General features: G+C 44.2%; 1 protein-coding gene across 2 annotated transcripts in view; it reads left to right on the top strand.

Moving 5' to 3' along the window:
* Positions 1–16320, top strand: part of LOC118389758 (sarcoplasmic/endoplasmic reticulum calcium ATPase 1-like) — a 118458-nt gene that overhangs the window by 31649 nt on the left and 70489 nt on the right. For both annotated transcript variants that reach the window (XM_052529366.1, XM_052529365.1), the window contains 2 exons: positions 1618–1756; positions 11831–11911. In XM_052529366.1, coding sequence (XP_052385326.1) covers positions 1618–1756; positions 11831–11911 — 220 coding nt within the window. The remainder of the gene's footprint in view (positions 1–1617; positions 1757–11830; positions 11912–16320) is intronic.

Genomic DNA, 16320 nt, shown 5'->3' with positions numbered 1-16320 from the left:
GTGCCAGCAGGGCTTTTATTGATGGGTAGGATAGTAAAAGCCGTATTCAATTGAAACATGGAAACCATGGAGCCAAGGCCAAGCTTTTATATTGCCCGGTGGCAATGTACATGGTGCTTCTAGAGGCGCCAGTAAAACAAGCCATTGATGATGTAAATGCTAGTTCTGTAGGTATTTCACTCAGAGCGATCACTTACTGTCTTTGTTCATTTCACTCTGTAGACCTGCAGACAGAAACGGGTCAGTGTTAATTGAAGACCATGAACTGCAGCCTAATCAGAATTGGTCTCTGAATAGAGCACTTTCTCCTTGGAGGGAGGGGTAGAATGAGGGAGGGGTAGAATGAGGTGGAGGGATGGGTAGAATGAGCAGAGATGGGTAGAATGAGGAGAGATGGGTAGAATGAGGAGGGAGGGGTAGAATGAGGAGGAGGGAGGGGTAGAATGAGGTGGGGAGGGGTAGGAGGTGGAGGGAGGGGGTAGAATGAGGTGGAGGGAGGGGTAGAATGAGGTGGAGGGAGGGGTAGAATGAGGTGGAGGGAGGGGTAGAATGAGGTGGAGGGAGGGGTAGAATGAGGTGGAGGGAGGGGTAGAATGAGGTGGAGGGAGGGGTAGGTGGAATGAGGGTGGAGGGGTGGAGGGGTGGGTAGAATGAGGTGGAGGAGGAGGGGGGGTAGAATGAGGTGGAGGGAGGGGTAGAATGAGGTGGAGGGAGGGGTAGAATGAGGTGGAGGGGGGGTAGCATGAGGTGGAGGGGTGGGTAGCATGAGGTGGAGGGGTGGGTAGCATGAGGAGGGGTGGGTAGAATGAGGAGGAGGGAGGGGTGGAGGGAGGGGTAGAATGAGGTGGAGGGAGGGGTAGAATGAGGTGGAGGGATGGGTAGAATGAGGTGGAGGGATGGGTAGAATGAGGTGGAGGGGTGGGTAGCATGAGGAGGGGTGGGTAGCATGAGGAGGGATGGGTAGCATGAGGAGGGATGGGTAGCATGAGGAGGGATGGGTAGCATGAGGAGGTGGAGGGAGTGGGTAGAATGAGGAGGGGTGGGTAGAATGAGGAGGGGTGGGTAGCATGAGGAGGGATGGGTAGAATGAGGAGGGGTGGGTAGCATGAGGAGGGATGGGTAGCATGAGGAGGGGTGGGTAGCATGAGGAGGGATGGGTAGCATGAGGAGGGATGGGTAGCATGAGGAGGGATGGGTAGGAGGGATGGGTAGCATGAGGAGGGATGGGTAGCATGAAGGGGTGGGTAGGGAGGGATGGGTAGCATGAGGAGGGATGGGTAGAATGAGGAGGGGAGGGATGGGTAGCATGAGGAGGGATGGGTAGCATGAGGAGGGATGGGTAGCATGAGGAGGGATGGGTAGCATGAGGAGGTGGAGGGATGGGTAGAATGAGGAGGAGGGATAGATAGAGCACATGTGATAAAGTGGGGTTTGGAGGACACATTGACAGCTGAGTGAGTGAGCACTGGGTAAGGTCAGTCTATGGGTTGAATGTTCAGTTTATCGCCTTTCTAGTAGGTGTTCATTCCAAAGTGACAGAAAGGCACAAACACTTTAGCGTGGTACGAAATGGGGCCGTTGGTACTGAACCTGCCTCTGTCTCTCCGTGTGGTCCAGGAGAGGAATGCGGAGAACGCCATCGAGGCGCTGAAGGAGTACGAGCCAGAGATAGCCAAGGTGTACCGCATGAACCGCAAGGCTGTCCAGAGGGTCAAAGCCCGGGAAATTGTGCCTGGGGATGTTGTAGAGATTGCCGGTGAGTACAGGGTGAGGGACAGACAGGTTTTTTTGTCAGTGTGAAAGTATTTTTCTTTGTTCATCCTGCATTCTGGCCCATACCAAACACACACACACACACCAACACACACACACACCAACACACACCAACACACACACACACACACACACACACACAACACACACCACACAACACACACACACCAACACACACACACCAACACACACACACACACACACCAACACACACCAACACACACCAACACACACACCAACACACACACACCAACACACACACACCAACACACACACACACACACACACACACATACAGTGCATTCAGAAAGTGTTCACACCCCCTTTCCTCCACATTTTGTTGTATTACAGCCTGAATTTGAAATGGATTCAATGTTGTTGTTTTTGTCAGTGACCTACACACAATACTCAGTAATATCTTGAGTCAATACGTAACTGATCAACCCCTTTTGTTATGACAAACTTAAATAAGTTCAGGAGTAAAACTGCTGAACAAGTCCCATAATACCGTTGCATGGACTCACACTGTGTACAATACTAGTGTTTAACTACCTCATCTCTGTACCCCACACACATATATATACAATAATATATATATATATATATATATATATATATATATATATACACAATAATATATATATATATTATATATACAGTACCAGTCAAAAGATTGGACACACCTACTCATTCAAGGGTTTTTCTTTATTTGTACTATTTTCTACATTGTAGAATAATAATGACGACATCAAAACAACACATATGGAATCATGGAGTAACCCAAAAAAAGTGTTAAACAAATGAAAATATATTTTAGATTCTTCAAAGTAGCCATCCTTTGCCTTGAAGACAGCTTTGCAACACTATTAGAACGCAGACTGCAGAAATGTCCACCAGAGCTGTTGCCAGATAATTGAATGTTAATTTCTAGACCGAGGCTATTTGACTACTATCTACAGATACATTCTGAAGAATCATTACTGCAAGAACAACAGGTAGTGGAGAGCCTCGTTCTGGCGGCTGAGGAGTATTTCTGTCTGTAATAAAGCCCTTTTGTGGGGACTCTTTTTGATTGGCTGAGCCTGGCTCCCAAGTGGGTGGGCCTATTGTCTCCCAGGCCCACCTATGGCTGCGCCCCTGCACAGTCATGTGAAACCCATAGATTAGTGCCTAATTTATTTATTTCAATTTACTGATTTTCTTTATATGAACTGTAACTCAGCAAAATCTTTGAACTTGTTGCGTTTATGATATCGTACATAAACTTAAACAGGCATTCTGGTATCACTGATGATGATTCCCCCCTTGTTTCTATAATGTTGATTAATTTTTTTTTTTTTTGAGATGCAAATGATGTGATATTTATTTTTGTGCTGTAATTTGCCATTTACCTTGAAACATATTATAATTTGTTGATATTATTGTCTCAATGAGCCACTAGGGTATTATTAATAAGAGCCAAGTGCAATGGTCAGGACACTGACGTTAGTTTGACGTAGAATCGTCAGTCACCTGTTCGCATCCTGGTCAGGGAATTAAAGTGAGCAATAATAAATCAATCTCTGACTTGTTTTGGGTGCCCCAACTCCATTGTACCTTGAATTAGTCCTTTTGGAAGTTTTTCCTCGGTAAGTCATTCATGTGATTTGTCATTTTGTTTTTGAGCAACTCGTTTTCTTTTTATGCTGTAGAACGTAGGCCCACCTGAACACATCCCTTTGAGCATTGTGAAGTTATCAATGATGCTTTGGATGGTGTATCAATACACCCAGTAACTACAAAGATCTTTCCTAACTCAGTTGCCGGAAAGGAAGGAAACCGCTCAGGGATTTCACCATAAGGCCAATCAATGGTAACTTTTTTTAAAAAACAGAGTTTAATAGCTGTGATGGGAGAAAACTGAGGATGGATGTACAACATAGTAGTTACTCCACAATAGTAACCTAAATGACAGAGTGAAAAGAAGGAAGCCTGTACAGAACAAAAATATTCTAAAACATGCATCCTGTTGGCAACAAGGCACTAAAGTAATACTGCAGAGAATTTGGCAAAGCGATTCACTTTTTGTCCTGAATCGAAAGTGTTATGTTTGGGACAAATCCAATACATGACTGAGTACCACTCTTCATATTTTCAACCAGTGGACACTGCATGTTATGGGTATGCTTGTAATCATTAAGGACAAGGGGAGTTTTTCAGGACAAAAAAAAAATGGAATGGATCTAAGCACAGGCAAACTCATAGAGGAAAACCTGGTTCAGTCTGCTTTCCACCAGACTCTGGGAGACCAATTCACCTTTCAACAGGGCAATAACTAAAAACGTTTGGCAACATCTACACTGGAGTTGCTTACCAAGAAGACTTGGAATGTTCCTGAGTCGCCGAGGTACAGTTTTTAATTAAATCTACTTAAATCTATGGCAAGACCTGAAAATGGTTGTCTAGCAATGATCAACAACCAATTTAACATCATTTTGAAAAGATGGGCAGATGTTGCACAATCCAGCTGTGGAAAGACACAAAGTATTGACTCACGAGTGTGAATAATTATGTAAATTAGATATTTTTGTATTTAATTTTCAATAAATGTGAAAACAAATTCTCAAAACATGTTTTCACTTTGTCATTATGGGGTATAGTGTGTAGATGGGTGAGAAATGTAACACATTTTGAATTTGGGCTGTAACACAACAAAACGTGGAATAAGTCGTAAGTCGAGGGGTATGAATACCTTGTGAAGGCACTGTAAAAGTATAAGTGTAACTGTAAAAGCCTTTCCACTGGGCCCACAGGTGCCAGCCAGGACCACGTGTGTGTGTGAGAGAAGTGGCTGCGGTCGTCCCTGTATTTAGGGGACTTTAAATTTCCAAAGCGTTTCCCTTGCTCTCAGTCTCACCACCTGGTTACTGCTGCTGGGTATTCTGAGCCAGGCGTGCTGCCCTGTTCTGAGCCAGGCGTGCTGCCCTGTTCTGAGCCAGGCGTGCTGCCCTGTTCTGAGCCAGGCGTGCTGCCCTGTTCTGAGCCAGGCGTGCACCTGCCCACAAATGAACAGTAGTCTGAGCCAGGCGTGCTGCCTTGTTGATGAGCCAGGCGTGCTGCCCTGTTCTGCCAATTGATAGTTTTTAAGAAGGTCCCTCTTTGTTGATACCTTGTTACCACAAATGAACAGTAGTCTAGGTGTGACAAAACTAGGGCCTGTAGGACCTGCCTTGTTGATAGTGTTGTTAAGAAGGTAGAAACTAGGGCCTGTAGGACCTGCCTTGTTGATAGTGTTGTTAAGAAGGCAGAGCTTTATTATGGACAGACTTCTCCACATCTTAGCTACTACTGCGTCAATATGTTTTGACCATGACGACAGTTTTACAATCCAGGGTTACTCCAGGCAGTTTAGTCACTTCAACTTGCTCAATTGCCACATTTTTTTTATTACGATATAAAGTGAATGATTTGTCCCAAATACAATGCTTTTAGTTTTTGAAGTTTTTATTCCTTGCCACCCATTCTGAAACTAACTGCAGCTCTTTGTTAAGTGTTGCAGCCGTTTCAGTTGATTGGAAGATTGAACAAAAACAACACTGCCAGTCAGGGAGGGGGGGGGACAAACAGCCTGTGTCTATGGCAACCATCCTCAGACTAGCTCCACCTCTACTGAAGCACAGAAATGTTTGAGGTTCAACAGCACCTCGTAGAACACTGAGAAGAAGCAGCACTATCAGGTATCCTGTTGAGTGTTAAGGTTGAGGGTCTACACCAGAAGTTAATGGGTATCTGTAGGAGGAAGGTATAGGGTGGGGGTCAATTAAGCTTGGAATGTACTGAGTGTAGGGAAAATTATCATATGTGGCAGGCCTGGGGGGAGAGGGGGGAGAGAGTCATGGATTAGTGATGAAGTGGGTGGAGGTCAGGTCACGTTAAGGGAAAATGGACCGTTTTATTTTGCACCTATCACTTAGTTTCCTGCCTAGCAATACAGATACAATATTTAGCGGGAAGGAGGAGACTCCACCCAAAGTGGGGTACATATACCACCACTATGGTAACCATGTCTTCCAGTCTGTTCAGCTATTCGATCCTTTAGTGAAGAATAAACTTGGTTTAAAGATTTCATAGTGTCCGTTAGGTTCTAATTATCAGAGTAAGAACTCAACTGGGACATATAATACAACCCCAGCCTGACACTACTCTATATGAGGAACCAATGAGATCTAGCCACTCCAATCCTCTTTATTGTCTCTATGGCGATCTGGCATCTTTGAGCTGAGGTGGAGAGGGAAGTGTTTTCTTTTTAAATTAAATGGGACGTGACCCCCCCCCCGCATCTGTAATCAGGGTCTCCTCTGTGGACGGTGAGTCCGAGTATCACTCCTCTCTGTCAGCAGCTCTATATAAATGAATGGGGTTTTGTTAGTCTAGCCCACCTAGTATCTGCTGAGTGGAGGGCAGAGCACACAGACAGAGGACACGCAGACAGAGGAAGGATGCAAGTCTGTCAGGATGTGAGTGGCCCACATAGGAAAGATGCAAGTCTGTCAGGATGTGAGTGGCCCACAGAGGAAGGATGCAAGTCTGTCAGGATGTGAGTGGCCCACAGAGGAAAGATGCAAGTCTGTCAGGATGTGAGTGGCCCACATAGGAAAGATGCAAGTCTGTCAGGATGTGAGTGGCCCACATAGGAAAGATGCAAGTCTGTCAGGATGTGAGTGGCCCACAGAGGAAAGATGCAAGTCTGTCAGGATGTGAGTGGCCCACAGAGGAAAGATGCAAGTCTGTCAGGATGTGAGTGGCCCACAGAGGAAGGATGCAAGTCTGTCAGGATGTGAGTGGCCCACAGAGGAAGGATGCAAGTCTGTCAGGATGTGAGTGGCCCACAGAGGAAAGATGCAAGTCTGTCAGGATGTGAGTGGCCCACAGAGGAAAGATGCAAGTCTGTCAGGATGTGAGTGGCCCACAGAGGAAGGATGCAAGTCTGTCAGGATGTGAGTGGCCCACAGAGGAAGGATGCAAGTCTGTCAGGATGTGAGTGGCCCACAGAGGAAAGATGCAAGTCTGTCAGGATGTGAGTGGCCCACAGAGGAAGGATGCAAGTCTGTCAGGATGTGAGTGGCCCACAGAGGAAAGATGCAAGTCTGTCAGGATGTGAGTGGCCCACAGAGGAAAGATGCAAGTCTGTCAGGATGTGAGTGGCCCACAGAGGAAAGATGTCATTTTCTACCATAGCAGATACTGGGTAGAGAGGCTTCCAGCTTGGCATATTGTTCTGTATGTACAGTATTGCCTGAGCAGAGGAATATCTCTCTGTGACTTAATCTGGTTGCTTAGTGCTATTTAACACTAGTAAACACTCAGTAGGTAAAACCGCAGTCATTTTTTTTCTCTCTCTCAGAAAGTGTCTAAGAGCATGTTCAGAATGGGTGACAAGGCAAACACTCCTTTTTAATTATTATGATTTATTTTCTTACTTACATTTCTTCTCCAAAAACATTTTGTTTGTGTCAAGAGTCTTTTCTCTCCTGTATTTTGGATTAGTGTCGGTTCAAGTTGTTTCCATGGGAACTAGCGATCTGAAAGGAATGGAAATGGACTCTCCACTACAGTGCCTTTTTGAGGAGAGCTAAAAAACATCAATGCAGTATATTTACACAAGTTTCCACCCTCCCCTCTGCTGCCTGCCTGGCTGGTTTCACATTGTCCCCAGTGCCAGCATTACGCCACGGTTATGGGTGTGGAACATTCCCTGTTTTTTAAAATGGTTTTCTTCACAGATAGAAACTGTCTGTACACTTGAGACAGACAGGGTTGTTGGAACTACGAACACATACAGGCTTAGACGGCCTGAAGAAATTGAAACCTGGGAAGACCTCCTAGTGGAACAGGAAAGGAGTGAAGATCGTCCCATACAGGAATGGGTGCCATGTAACCAGTTCACTAATAAACATGATGTTTGGGTTCCATTCTCATGAATATCCAATGCCTAACCTCCTCGGTTAGGGAACTAGAGATGGATTTAGGTGGTAATAAGATCAGAGTTGAAGAAGCTATGCAGTAGTGTATTTTGTCTGCTGTCTATCTCTAGGAGAACTGGGACTGTGAACCAAGCAGTAGTATGACCTTAAGAGCACAAGCAGCTCTGTCAGTGTTGTACTTGCTGTGGCATGATTAAATTAAATCAGCAATCTCAGACCATCACAAATCACATCAACCAGTGTTTGGTCTGATGGATACTAAGTTCCAGGAATGAATATCAGACCATCACATCAACTAGTTTGGTCTGATAGATACTAAGTTCCAGGAATGAATATCAGACCATCACATCAACTAGAGTTTGGTCTGATAGATACTAAGTTCCAGGAATGAATATCAGACCATCACATCAACTAGAGTTTGGTCTGATAGATACTAAGTTCCAGGAATGAATATCAGACCATCACATCAACTAGAGTTTGGTCTGATAGATACTAAGTTCCAGGAATGAATATCAGACCATCACATCAACTAGAGTTTGGTCTGATGGATACTAAGTTCCAGGAATGAATATCAGACCATCACATCAACTAGAGTTTGGTCTGATGGATACTAAGTTCCAGGAATGAATATCAGACCATCACATCAACTAGAGTTTGGTCTGATGGATACTAAGTTCCAGCCAGGGATGAGCGTTAAGTTAAGCACACACTACTGGATGATTCTCCAAAGGTTCCCTCCAGACAGTTGACAGTTTGCACTCAGTAATGGCGTAGGCTGCATTATGTTAAGGTAAGTATTCACTGTCAAATAGAACTTACTGATCCTAGTATTAGCATTTAGATGGGAGAGGAGCGAGTGATACTCAGTCTGTGGGAGGTGATTGGAGACGAGTGATGGGTGAGTTGGAGGCGAAGGGGCTACAGTAGGTGAAGAGAATGCTGGGAGTGGGAGTTTCAAAAGCCTCTTTTTTTGCATTTCCCACACATACACCTCTGTTTCTTTCCTCGCTCCATCTCTTTCTGGTTGTTGCAGAAGAGAGGAGGAGTGGATTGTCAGATATAATGTGAGAGATTGAGTACTCGTGATAAAGTAGGAAAATGAGAACTCCAAGGGCAATGCAGGAAAATGCCATGATAGGGAGGGGGGGCACAGGAGGTTTTCTGAAATCAGCAGTTTGCCAAAGTTCTACCAATGAATGTGATGAAAGGTTTTTAATCAATACCTTAGGTTTGGTCAGTGGTTCACTTCCTGATTAGAGTTGGAGGGCAGGCCAAATAATGCTCCCACACACACTAGGTCACACACTAGGTCATGGAACATTGCTAATCACTGTCAGTTCGCCTTGCGTAATAATGATCATTCTGCAACACCAGATAAGGCAATAGACAAGACAGACTTTTCATGAGGGATCACCTTGAAAAGCCTAATTGGTGCATTCTGTTACTAGCCTTGTTTTTAGTGAATAGCAGTGGATTAGGCTGATATCTGAGGACAGGGTTAGACCCGTCTGAATAGCAGTGAATTATGTAGGCTGATGTCTGAGGACAGGGTTGGACCCGTCTGAATAGCAGTGAATTATGTAGGCTGATGTCTGAGGACAGGGTTAGACCCGTCTGAATAGCAGTGAATTATGTAGGCTGATGTCTGAGGACAGGGTTAGACCCGTCTGAATAGCAGTGAATTATGTAGGCTGATGTCTGAGGACAGGGTTGGACCCGTCTGAATAGCAGTGAATTATGTAGGCTGATGTCTGAGAACAGGGTTAGACCCGTCTGAATAGCAGTGAATTATGTAGGCTGATGTCTGAGGACCGGGTTAGACCCGTCTGAATAGCAGTGAATTATGTAGGCTGATGTCTGAGAACAGGGTTAGACCCGTCTGAATAGCAGTGAATTATGTAGGCTGATGTCTGAGAACAGGGTTAGACCCGTCTGAATAGCAGTGAATTATGTAGGCTGATGTCTGAGGACAGGGTTAGACCCGTCTGAATAGCAGTGAATTATGTAGGCTGATGTCTGAGGACCGGGTTAGACCCGTCTGAATAGCAGTGAATTATGTAGGCTGATGTCTGAGGACCGGGTTAGACCCGTCTGAATAGCAGTGAATTATGTAGGCTGATGTCTGAGAACAGGGTTAGACCCTGAATAGCAGTGAATTATGAATAGCAGTTAGAATTATGCAGTGAGGCTGATGTTTGAGGACTGAGGAATAGGTGAATTATTAGACCAGGGTTAGACCGTAGGCTGAATTATGTAGCAGTGAATTATGAATAGGCTGATGTCTGAGGACCGGGTTAGACCCGTCTGAATAGCAGTGAATTATGTAGGCTGATGTCTGAGGACAGGGTTAGACCCGTCTGAATAGCAGTGGATTATGTAGGCTGATGTCTGAGGACAGGGTTAGACCCGTCTGAATAGCAGTGAATTATGTAGGCTGATGTCTGAGGACCGGGTTGGACCCGTCTGAATAGCAGTGGATTATGTAGGCTGATGTCTGAGAACAGGGTTGACCAATCTGGATAACATGTAGCACAGAACTGTGTTGATGTACGTATTTACCTCTGTAAACCATGCAACTTCAAACCATTACAGAATAGCGGATTGGTTTAGTGGTCGTCAACATCAGTTGCATCATAGCTTTCAGTTATGAGAATGTCTGCTTCATATCTTATGACTTGTTAAACCTCTTACTGTAATGATATCTTCATATTCTAGAAGTTTTTACTTAAAAAAAAAAAATGCTTGGATGAAGCAATTCCAGCATCACTGTCCTGGTGTGACCCACCAACGTGCCCCAAAACTGTTGAATGTGAAGCTGTGACAAATGTGTACAGTGGAGCATGGTTCAAAGTGCCACATGCCCACGACTCCTGAACCCTGTCATGAAAGATGACTTTAATATACAGCCAGAGAGGAGAGAAATTGATTAGAGGTATTAATCCAAGCTGCTTGTTTATGGGTTCATCCCTCTGTGATGAGGGAGCTGAGTGCTTTCTCAGATGCCCGTGCGTGAGTGTGGAATCCATTTGATAGGGATGGCAATCGTGACTCTATCAGGGTTGCATGGAAGTATTTTATTTTTTATTTTTTGGGGGGTATACGGTTGGCTGAATGTTGTTGACTTGCAAGGCTAAGCCAGGGCTCACTGGCTGAAGTTACTTTGCAAAAGGCTTTTTTTTTTTAATGCTGCGATTCGATAGGTTGCAATTGAGTGTTCACCTGGGGAACGTGGGTGGTTGCCGGCAGTTTCACAGCTAGTCTTCCATCTTCTCATTTCCTTCGTGATGACACCTCGTCACAGGTCACTACAGAGGGCTAAGATCCTCATTTTAAAATCTCACACACCTTGTCTCTCTTCACTCACCTATTCTCTCGTCTCAAATTCAGTTTAAGGGCTTTATTGGCATGTGAAACATATGTTAACATTGCCAAAGCAAGTGAAGTAGATGATTAACAAAAGTGAAATATACAATAATACATATTTACAGTATACATTACACTCACAGAAGTTACAAAAGAATAAAGACATTTCAAATGTCATTATTTCTATATACAGTGTTGTAACGATGTGCAAATAGTTAAAGGGATTTTTTTTTAGAGCAGAGAAAAGAGTGCTTCATACTGGCCCTCCAACACCACTTCCAGCAGCATCTGGTCTCCCATCCAGGGACTAACCAGGACCAACCCTGCTTAGGTTCAGAAGCAAGCCAGCAGTAGGATTCAGGGTGGTAATGCTGCTGGCATGTTTGGGAACCACTGCTGTAGGACAACAAATTCTATCCAATAACTAGATGGAATTTGTATTTGTGGTCCTGGCGACTGGACCTTTTTTTGAAACACTATTATTTGTGTCTTACTGCTATTTACTGTCAGTGCCCAGGTCTGAGAGAATCTGTGCAGAAGATCTAGGTGCTGCTGTAGGCCCTCCTTGGTTGGTGACAGAAGCACCAGATCATCAGCAAACAGTAGACATGGTCTCTCTTCCTCCCTCTCTCTTCTTCTTTCTCCCTCTGTAGAATGTTAACCCAATACTTTCATCAAATGACAGTTTAAAAAAAAACCTCTGTCTGCTCTTCTAACCTGTTTTTGTCTAGTTGGTGACAAGGTCCCTGCTGACATCAGGATCACCTCCATTAAGTCTACCACCCTAAGAGTGGACCAGTCTATTCTCACAGGTAGGCTACAACGCTACATACTGACTGGTTAGCTGGTTGACTTTGGCTGGGTTGGTTGGTTAGCTGGTTGACTTGGCTGGGCTGGTTGGTTGGCTGGCTGGCTGAGATTAAACCTCTGTTCCTCTTAATGTTACCTACAACATGCTCGTACCGACGACGTGCACTTACGGACAACAGCCTCTTACCGTTACTGACAACATGCTCGTATTGTTACTGACAACATGCTCGTATTGTTACTGACAACATGCTCGTATTGTTACTGACAACATGCTCGTATTGTCACCGACAACATGCTCGTATTGTTACCGACAACATGCTCGTATTGTTACCGACAACATGCTCGTATTGTTACCGACAACATGCTCGTATTGTTACCGACAACATGCTCGTATTGTCACCGACAACATGCTCGTATTGTTACCGACAACATGCTCGTATTGTTACCGACAACATGCTCGTATTGTTACCGACAACATGCTCGTATTGTTACCGACAACATGCTCGTATTGTTACCTACAACATGCTCGTATTGTTACCGACAACATGCTCGTATTGTTACCGACAACATGCTCGTATTGTTACCTACAACATGCTCGTATTGTTACCTACAACATGCTCGTATTGTTACCGACAACATGCTCGTATTGTTACCGACAACATGCTCGTATTGTTACCGACAACATGCTCGTATTGTCACCTACAACATGCTCGTATTGTTACCGACAACATGCTCGTCCCCTACAACATGCTCGTTTGTCCCGACAACATGCTCGTATTGTTACCGACAAACATGCTCGTATTGTTACCGACAACATGCTCGTATTGTCACCTACAACATGCTCGTATTGTTACCGACAACATGCTCGTATTGTTACCTACAACATGCTCGTATTGTCCCCTACAACATGCTCGTATTGTTACCGACAACATGCTCGTATTGTCCCCTACCATGCTCGTACAACATGCTCGTATTGTTACCTGACAACATGCTCGTATTGTTACCGACAACATGCTCGTATGTTACCGACAACATGCTCGTATTGTCACCGACAACATGCTCGTATTGTTACCATGACAACATGCTCGTATTGTTACCTACAACATGCTCGTATTGTTACCTGACAACATGCTCCTACAACATGCTATTGTTACTGACAACAACATGCTCGTATTGTTACCGACAACATGCTCGTATTGTTACCGACAACATGCTCGTATTGTTACCGACAACATGCTCGTATTGTTACCGACAACATGCTCGTATTGTTACCGACAACATGCTCGTATTGTTACTGACAACATGCTCGTATTGTCACCGACAACATGCTCGTATTGTTACCGACAACATGCTCGTATTGTTACCGACAACATGCTCGTATTGTTACCTACAACATGCTCGTATTGTTACCGACAACATGCTCGTATTGTTACCTACAACATGCTCGTATTGTTACTGACAACATGCTCGTATTGTTACTGACAACATGCTCGTATTGTTACCGACAACATGCTCGTATTGTTACCGACAACATGCTCGTATTGTTACTGACAACATGCTCGTATTGTTACCGACAACATGCTCGTATTGTTACCGACAACATGCTCGTATTGTTACCTACAACATGCTCGTATTGTTACCGACAACATGCTCGTATTGTTACCGACAACATGCTCGTACTGTTACCGACAACATGCTCGTACCTACAACATGCCTGTACTGTTACCGACAAAATGCTCGTACCTACAACATGCTCGTACTGTTACCTACAACATGCTCGTATTGTTACCTTGTGCTCGTATTGTTACCGACAACATGCTCGTGTTATTACCCCTACAACATGCTCGTATTGTTACCATGCTCGTATTGTTACAACATGCTCGTACTGTTACCGACAACATGCTCGTATTGTTACCTGACAACATGCTCGTATTGTTACCTACAACATGCTCGTATTGTTACCTACAACATGCTCGTATTGTTACCTACAACATGCTCGTATTGTTACCTACAACATGCTCGTATTGTTACCTACAACATGCTCGTATTGTTACCGACAACATGCTTGTATTGTTACCTACAACATGCTCGTATTGTTACCGACAACATGCTCGTATTGTTACCGACAACATGCTCGTATTGTTACCGACAACATGCTCGTATTGTTACCTACAACATGCTCGTATTGTTACCTACAACATGCTCGTATTGTTACCTACAACATGCTCGTATTGTTACCTACAACATGCTCGTATTGTCACCTACAACATGCTCGTACTGTTACCTACAACATGCTCGTATTGTTACTGACAACATGCTTGTACTGTTACCGACAACATGCTCGTATTGTTACCTACAACATGCTCGTATTGTCACATGCGACAACAACATGCTCGTATTGTTACCTACAACATGCTCGTATTGTTACCTACAACATGCTCGTATTGTTACCTACAACATGCTCGTATTGTTACACCGACAACATGCTCGTATTGTTACCTACAACATGCTCGTATTGTTACCGACAACATGCTCGTATTGTTACCATGCTCGTACAAACATGCTCGTACTGTTACCGACAACATGCTCGTATTGTTACCGACAACATGCTCGTACTGTTACCGACAACATGCTCGTACTGTTACCGACAACATGCTCGTACTGTTACCTACAACATGCTCGTATTGTCACCGACAACATGCTCGTATTGTTACCGACAACATGCTCGTATTGTTACCTACAACATGCTCGTATTGTTACCGACAACATGCTCGTATTGTTACCGACAACATGCTCGTACCTACAACATGCTCGTATTGTTACCTACAACATGCTCGTATTGTCCCTACAACATGCTCGTATTGTCCCCTACCTGACAACATGCTCGTATTGTTACCTACAACATGCTCGTATTGTTACCTACAACATGCTCGTATTGTTACCTACAACATGCTCGTATTGTTACAACATGCTCGTACAACAACATGCTCGTATTGTTACCTACAACATGCTCGTATTGTTACCTACAACATGCTCGTATTGTTACCGACAACATGCTCGTATTGTCACCTACAACATGCTCGTATTGTTACCGACAACATGCTCGTATTGTTACCGACAACATGCTCGTATTGTTACCTACAACATGCTCGTATTGTTACCTACAACATGCTCGTATTGTTACCTACAACATGCTCGTATTGTTACAACATGACAACATGCTCGTATTGTCACCTACAACATGCTCGTATTGTTACCGACAACATGCTCGTCGTATTGTTACCTACAACATGCTCGTATTGTTACCGACAACATGCTCGTATTGTTACCGACAACATGCTCGTATTGTTTACAACATGCTCGTATTGTCACCGACAAACATGCTCGTACTGTTACCTACAACATGCTCGTATTGTCACCGACGACATGCTCGTATTGTCACCTACAACATGCTCGTACTGTTACTGACAACATGCTCGTATTGTTACTGACAACATGCTCATATTGTTACCGACAACATGCTCGTATTGTTACCGACAACATGCTCGTATTGTTACCTACAACATGCTCGTACTGTTACCTACAACATGCTCGTACTGTTACCTACAACATGCTCGTATTGTCACTGACAACATGCTTGTACTGTTACCGACAACATGCTCGTATTGTCACCTACAACATGCTGCTCGTACAACATTGTCACCTACAACATGCTCGTGCTTGTTACCTACAACATGCTCGTATTGTTACCGACAACATGCTCGTATTGTTACCTACAACATGCTCGTATTGTTACCTACAACATGCTCGTATTGTCTACAACATGCTCGTACAACATGCTCGTTACCCCTACAACATGTCACCTACAACATGCTCGTATTGTCACCTACAACATGCTCGTATTGTTACCGACAACATGCTCGTATTGTTACCGACAACATGCTCGTATTGTTACCTCGTATTGTCAACATGCTCGTATTGTTACCTACAACATGCTCGTATTGTTACCTACAACATGCTCAACAACATGCTCGTATTGTTACCTACAACATGCTCGTATTGTTACCTACAACATGCTCGTATTGTTACCGACAACATGCTCGTATTGTTACCTACAACATGCTCGTATTGTTACCGACAACATGCTCATATTGTTACCGACAACATGCTCGTATTGTTACCGACAACATGCTCGTATTGTCCCCTGACAACATGCTCGTATTGTTACTGAACATGCTCGTATTGTTACCGACAACATGCTCGTATTGTTACCGACAACATGCTCGTATTGTTACCTACAACATGCTCGTATTGTTACCGACAACATGCTCGTATTGTTACCGACAACATGCTCGTATTGTTACCGACAACATGCTCGTATTGTCCCCTACAACATGCACAACATGCCTGT

This window comes from Oncorhynchus keta, chromosome 11, assembly GCF_023373465.1.
Source record: "Oncorhynchus keta strain PuntledgeMale-10-30-2019 chromosome 11, Oket_V2, whole genome shotgun sequence".
Classification (NCBI taxonomy): domain Eukaryota; kingdom Metazoa; phylum Chordata; class Actinopteri; order Salmoniformes; family Salmonidae; genus Oncorhynchus; species Oncorhynchus keta.
Note: the sequence above shows the minus strand (reverse complement) of the source record. Positions and strands in the feature narration are given on the sequence as shown.